The 6,867-nt window shown below is 33.7% G+C and overlaps 1 protein-coding gene across 1 annotated transcript; it reads right to left on the bottom strand.

Moving 5' to 3' along the window:
- Nucleotides 1-370: 370 nt before the first annotated feature.
- Nucleotides 371-6,146, bottom strand: LOC112504939. Its single transcript, XM_025108894.1, has 5 exons — nt 5,873-6,146; nt 3,455-4,834; nt 2,758-3,336; nt 614-2,652; nt 371-529 (listed from the first exon to the last, which is right to left on the bottom strand). The coding sequence occupies exons 1-5, from the start codon at nt 6,144-6,146 to the stop codon at nt 371-373; spliced, it is 4,431 nt and encodes a 1,476-aa protein (XP_024964662.1).
- Between the last annotated feature and the right edge of the window lie 721 nt (nt 6,147-6,867).

Genomic DNA, 6,867 nt, shown 5'->3' with positions numbered 1-6,867 from the left:
ACTGTAAGTAAAAAAACTTCTTTCATACCATAAAACAATAACTAAAATAAAATCATTCTAATATATAAAGAAACAAATAAGATAAAACAAAATAACCTACATAGATCCCTATGCATATGGTTCAACKTGGTCAGTAGTCGAAGCCWCTTCTTCTATGCTTACTCAATCGTTTATCATCCGTCTCTATCTTCAATATATTCTCATCCTCGATGAAGCTTTTTATGAAGATTTTCTTGTATACAATATGGAATAGAATTGCATTAACCATTATAGGCGTTAGAGAGAATCATAATAATAAATATGAGAAGAAATAATAAAAGTTGGATTTTAGAGAATATGAATATATAAACTTAGTAAAATATTACCTTATTTACTCGGTGGATGGATGAATGTTATTGAACACTTCATGGTAGACAATGTTTTTTATGAGTGTACGGTGTTCCATTTCTTCATCGGCATTTATTATGGTTAATCCTTCATGCGATGTCACTCGTGAAACAGCAACATATAGTTGTCCATGTGTGAAAACCTATCAATTGGAATATTATGCAATTATATGTGAATATAAGTACATATTTAAATATGCTAATATAAAAAAAATTGAGGAGTGTACCTGTTTCGGGAGGTATAAGCCAACACGACTTAAAGATTGTCCCTGGCTTTTATTAATTGTCATAGCAAAGCATGGGACCAATGGTATTTGACGTCGATTAAGCTTGAATGGCCATTTTGATTCATTGGGCGACATTATTATTCTTGGAATAGTGACACTTTTTCCTTTATTAGTTCCTGAAATAATGTCACCTCTAACAGACCATGTTCCAAGAAATGTGACAATCAATCGTGTTCCATTGCACAATCCTTCTGTTTGATTGATGTTGCGTAATAACATAACTGGGGCTCCTACCTTTAGCTGAATCTCGTGATTTGGTACGCCATTGAATTGCAAACCATTCAAGAATTCAGTTGGATAAAGGAGGTCTTCCTCATTTGTTTGTACACTTCCTTTGCAAACTGTGTCTGAACTTAGATATGTTTTTCCTTCTCCTGGAAGCATGTCCATGATAAATGTGTTCAATTCATGGACCATATCATTTTTTGGCRTGAGAATTGCCCTTTCAGTTATATATGAAGGACAATTACAGTTTTCCAAGAKAGAAGGATATATCATTTCAACCACTGATTCAATCGGGTTGCCAATTGTTTCTGGGAAGATGCCAGCGGGCAACTTTAGCAATTCATTTGTTACATCATCGTAGGCAGTGCCATTTCCGATTTGTAGCATCCATGAGTCAAACACCTTAATATTTATCATATCTGTCGGTGACAAAATGTTGCATTGCAAACGCATATTCTCATTGAGCTCGTATACTTTGAACAAAGGCCACAAATAAGATGAATTTAGTGCTGAATTCACAATGTCGGCTCGATTTCCCCTTGGTATTACTGGCAGAATTTGCCGAAAGTCACCACCACAAGCAACTGTGAGTCCACCAAATGGTTTGTCTTTACTATTTTCATAACGACAACTCATTATTTCACGCAAACTTTTATCCAATGCTTCAAATGAGTGTTTATGTGCCATAGGGGCTTCATCCCAAATAATCAATGTCGTTTGTTGAAGTAACTCAGCTATATGTGTGCCGTGACGAATTTCGCAAGTTGACTCTGCAGTTAAATCCAATGGGATTCGGAATCTTGAATGAGCCGTTCTTCCATTTGGTAGTAACAAAGCTGCAATGCCTGAAGTAGCAACCGGTAATACTATCTTTCCTTCTAATCTAAGTCTTGATACGACTGTATTCCAAAGAAAAGTTTTCCCCTTTCCTCCACGACCGTGAATGAAAATCAAGTCACCTCGATCATTGTACACTGACGCAAGAATGGCATAATAAGCTCTTCTCTGGCAAGTATTAAGACTGGAAAATGCGATGTCATGAGCAACCTTCAAATCATGGGTACAATAGTCAAGCTCTTCATTGACCAATCTGTTACGAAATTCTCGTAAAAGTTCGGTATTTGGGAGTGGCATTCCATCTATGTCTTTTAAACTTTTTCCCATTTTCAACATGATTGCCTCGATCTCGAACAATGTGTGAGCCTCAATTTGATCATCCGTTAGTTGCATGCCGTGTGCTTTGTATTTTTTACGTTGTAGTGTTGCTATATCTTCGGACAATGCTGCGTAATTTCTTTTCCAAAGATTTGGTGCATTTGAGACTTGGCAATTTGCAAGAATTGTGACAAACAAATGTCGCAACTCGTGACCAGTTGCCCAATTTGCTGCCTCTGTTAAGCAATCAACCCATTCATCATCATCATCTAACAATCCAAGAGCATAGCAAGCTCCCTTGAAAGAAGGATATGTGATGCCATTCACTGTTCGAATGTGTTCGTACGAAGTGCACCCTTTTACAAAGTTTAAAAGCATGCGCATGTAAAACCTTTCTCCGGATGACGGATGAGTGAAGTATATTCTGCCAATTGATATGCCCTTTTTACGTCTTGTCCATGCTTTATCTCTTGCATTCCAGACCCAGTGTTTTGGGAATGCTGAGTAACTAAGTTCTCTGGCATCCGGATTTCTTTTGTTGGTGTCGAGCCATTCTGTGAACTTTGTTCTACTTACTCCAGGCTTGACCACTACCGACTCTGGGTTATCATTTTCGTTAAAAACAACTGATTATTCATCTGGAAGATGGAAAGGTAACCGCTCCACTGCTGGATATCTGAAATGAATATCATACTGGAAAATACGCCAACATGCTTCAGCAGCCGAAATGTATCTGCAATCTAAATATGTCTTTATTTCATCATGGTCATCATTCGAGTTTGTTGAATAAACTGTAGCAGTAGCTCTATCAGAACCCTTATGTATGTACTTGAATAGGTACTTCACGGCTCTTGAATGATTACAAAGCTCAACATTGATATGACCATCGAATTTAACAATCAGATCTCTGTTATGAGGTACGACATATCGATTGTCCAACTTATGTGTTTTCTTCTCCACAAAAGCTCCTGTATCTCTTCTTCTGTATATTGGAAATCCATCTTGATCAATTATTGTGTGCGGGACAAATTTTTTGGGAAAATGCTTAGAGCATTTGCTCTGTAACATACACGGGGATGATGGATAGAGATCTCCGCATGGCCCATGAATCATGAATTTGGTTACTGCGTTAAACCCATCTGGATCGATACTTTGATTTGGAATCTCGGCCGTGATGATTCTGTCAATACGATCTGTCGATGGGTTTTTCCCTGACGACTCCAAGAAAAGTAAGATGTGGGCATGGGGAAGACCTCTCTTTTGAAACTCAATGGTATATAAACCTGGGTATAAAAAAGATATGGTTGTTTGTTATGCATAATGAAAATATTACATGCAAATGAGAAAGTTTAATTGCATGTTAGACAAAACGGCAACTTATAGTAAACAGTTGATACTTACATGCAATTATCGTTCCGAATGGTTTTCCAGTTTTTAAGTCCGCCATCAATTGTTTGAGCTTTATTTCGAAAACCCTGCTTACAATGTCAACCCGATTTGGATCATCTTCTTGTTCTATTAAGTGGAGCATTTCATTTATCTCCGGCCATTTGGGGTTGCAAGTAAATGTCAGGAAAATATCCGGGTACCCAGCCCACTTGCATATTGCCATGGCATCTTGGTAATTTTGAACTCTATACCTTGGACTACCGGTATGTGATGAGGGTAGTATTATTGACTTTCCGATTTTTTTTCCATCTGTGTCACCACGATTTATGGCATCCATCAACCCAGAAAATAAATCTGTTCGTAATTGATCTTGATTATTACGAATCCACCGAAATCTGCCTTCTTCAATCGTCATATAAGCATCGACAATGTATTGTTGAAGAAGCCTACCTGCACGAAGAAGAGTATGGCCCTTGTTTGATCGTTGTTGCAAACGAAAACAATAGTATTGTCGCATTGTTACAAATTGTCTCTTTGAAGAAGATCCGTCCATGTTTTGGAGTAATATATTTTGCCTGAACCCATCTTCACCGTAAGGATGTATTAACGGGTATGTCATCGACATAAAAGACGGATGGAGATCAGTAATCCGTTGAARTCYAGTTGTACGATGTTCAACAATAACATCACGCTCGAAATTGTTTTCGCTCAGGTCACCAACAATCAAGCCTGCAACTTCATTAGCACTTGGTAGATTGTATTGTCGGCCATCCGTTGTGCGACTGTTTATGATCCGTAATCGAAAAACAGTATTCGGTTCACACATATATCTGTCTCTTGCCATGCGAAATGAATGTACTAACACATTGCTTCCTTCTAACATTGTAGACAGATCCTGTGTAATTTGAAGATCAAGGYCGTCCACTCCAAATTGCCTTCTCATTGCTTCAATTCTGTTATTTGTCTCATTTTCAGTGTCGTAGATATATAGTTGCGCGAATTGAGGTTTCTTCCCAATTTCTGGTAACAAAGAACCAATCCTATGATAATTTTGGCCACTAACCCTGTAGATGTAGGGACCTTTCGCACAATTAATCTTGGAATCCACACGACATCCAAGCGAAGTGAATGCTAACATTGAATTGTAAGTTCTTATCTCTTTTCGGAAATTGACGCCTTTTTTCCCAGATTCTAAGGAAAGAAGGTAATCAAGTGTTTGTGGTGTTGGGGGAAGCAATGGTAGTTTGACGCGGCCCTCCGAACAACAACTCATAAACGTTGGATTAGATGTTTTTCTGTCCTTTCGAGATCTTTCTTCGTACCACATGATGGCACCACATTGTCCACAAGTGTGATTCGGTTTACCAAAATTCCACGGAGTTGCAGAGTTTTCTGATAAGATTAAACATATTAATTTTTTTTATTAAGATATACACAAATAATTATAAATGTATTATATTGAATTTAGCTTTGGTAGTTAATATAATTACATTCAATTGACATTTTTCTACCACATTCATAATTATTAATAATATGGTCAATTTTATTTGTAGATGAAGAATAAGAAAAGATAASCAACCAATCTTAATTTTAAATTTTTTAGAAAAATAGAAATATCAATATTGTAATAATAATATTTTATAGAAAGGTTCAATAATTATGSTGATGACCACTTTTCCATCAAATTTTATCACAAAACTTATTTTTAATATYCATGCAATTGTTTGGCATCAATTTTAAAACTTTTAATGCAAAGCCCACATTCGAGGATAGATTAAATAAATAAAGGAAATGTTGATGGTTGATAATTAAAATAATTATGTATTGAAAAATAAAAACCAACATTTACCCTTTATTTTGAATTTAGGCAAAATTAATTGCGGTGGTATTATTTTATAAATATAAAACTTTAAAATGTTATTCACAAAGTTAACAGACGTACCTTCTCAGATAACAGTATTTCGGCTTGATTCCGTGACAATCGAAGTTTGAATACTTCTTTGTGCATCCACCTCCATTGCCCAAATTGCTAGATTGGAAAACAAATCAAAATCATGAACCTCATAAATTTCAATGTATTTGAATAAGAAATTAAGCGATTATGAAAAAGGTAAATATCAAAAACTGATTATCATTATAATTTTTATTATATGTGTGTGTATGTGTGTGTGTATATATATATATATATGTGTGTGTGTGTGTATATGTGTGTGTGTGTATATATATATGTGTGTGTGTGTGTTATAGTAATAATGTTGAATCACGAAATAGATCAAAATTCAAAAAAATTATAAATTTCAACACATTTAAATAAGAAAGTAATTTATTATAAGAAGATATAAATAAATAAAGTGAACGGTTAGATAATATAAATATGTGTGTGTGTGTGTGTAAGTTTAAAATGTAAAAAAAGATTGAAGTTTTCAGTACCTTCTAAATTCCAAAACGTTGGAATTTGATCGATGAATATCTTAACACATTGAACTTTTAATTGTGTCTTCTCCGGATTTGGAAGTACTGACCGATTAATAATTTCAATTTTCCTGCGAAGTCTAGCACGTTTACATATAACCTTTTGAACTACATGTAACTGAGAAGTGGGTAAATGTAGCAATCTTTTTTCTCTGAGTTTATGGCGCCTCTCAAAATGTGCAAGACGTGAAAGGGGTACACGAATTTCACCGACCTCTTCGAAGTTTTCCATATAAATTTTTTTCCTCTACCCTACAAACAAATAATACACACATAATTATCATATATTTTACATGAGACTCCAAGTTTAACATCACATTATATTTGGTTAAGGAAAAGAGTAATAAGTAGTTATTTTCGATAAATAAGAAAACCATGTAATTAGATAACTTAAATGACTGATAGTCTAATAATTTTTTAAGATGAAATATTTTGTATAACAATTTTTWAAAAATAGATCRTTTAGTTAACTATCTAAAACTTAATAACCAAATTAGGAATGAAATAGAAATACGTTTTATTTGTTATGTATTGTCAAAAATTAATTGAATAAATGTATGAATCAAACATTAAAAATTTAAAATATTTATCGAATGCATGTTTAGCTATGAATTAATCCCTGATTTTACAATCTATGTATACATTTCACATCTTCAATAATATTTTATTTATAAATTATTTTTTTTAACAAAATTGAAATAAATAAATATATGAACCATATCAAAGTTTAATAATATAAAGTATTTTGTCGTTTTAAATAACCAAAAAACACGTGAGAAAAAATAGTTGTTGAAGAAAGAAAATATAAATTGATTAGTTATTTCATTTTAACTATAAGAAATTTAATTTCTAATTTCATATATAGTTAAATTTAATATCAATAATTTTTATAAAAAATTTATTTGAAATTTTCTAAGATGATTAAGATGTTTTATTATTATAGAAAATAAAAA

The sequence above is a fragment of the Cynara cardunculus genome, unplaced genomic scaffold (genome assembly GCF_001531365.2).
Source record: "Cynara cardunculus var. scolymus isolate 2C unplaced genomic scaffold, CcrdV1 Un_Scaffold_7448, whole genome shotgun sequence".
Classification (NCBI taxonomy): domain Eukaryota; kingdom Viridiplantae; phylum Streptophyta; class Magnoliopsida; order Asterales; family Asteraceae; genus Cynara; species Cynara cardunculus.
This window is presented reverse-complemented; position numbering and strand designations above follow the sequence as displayed.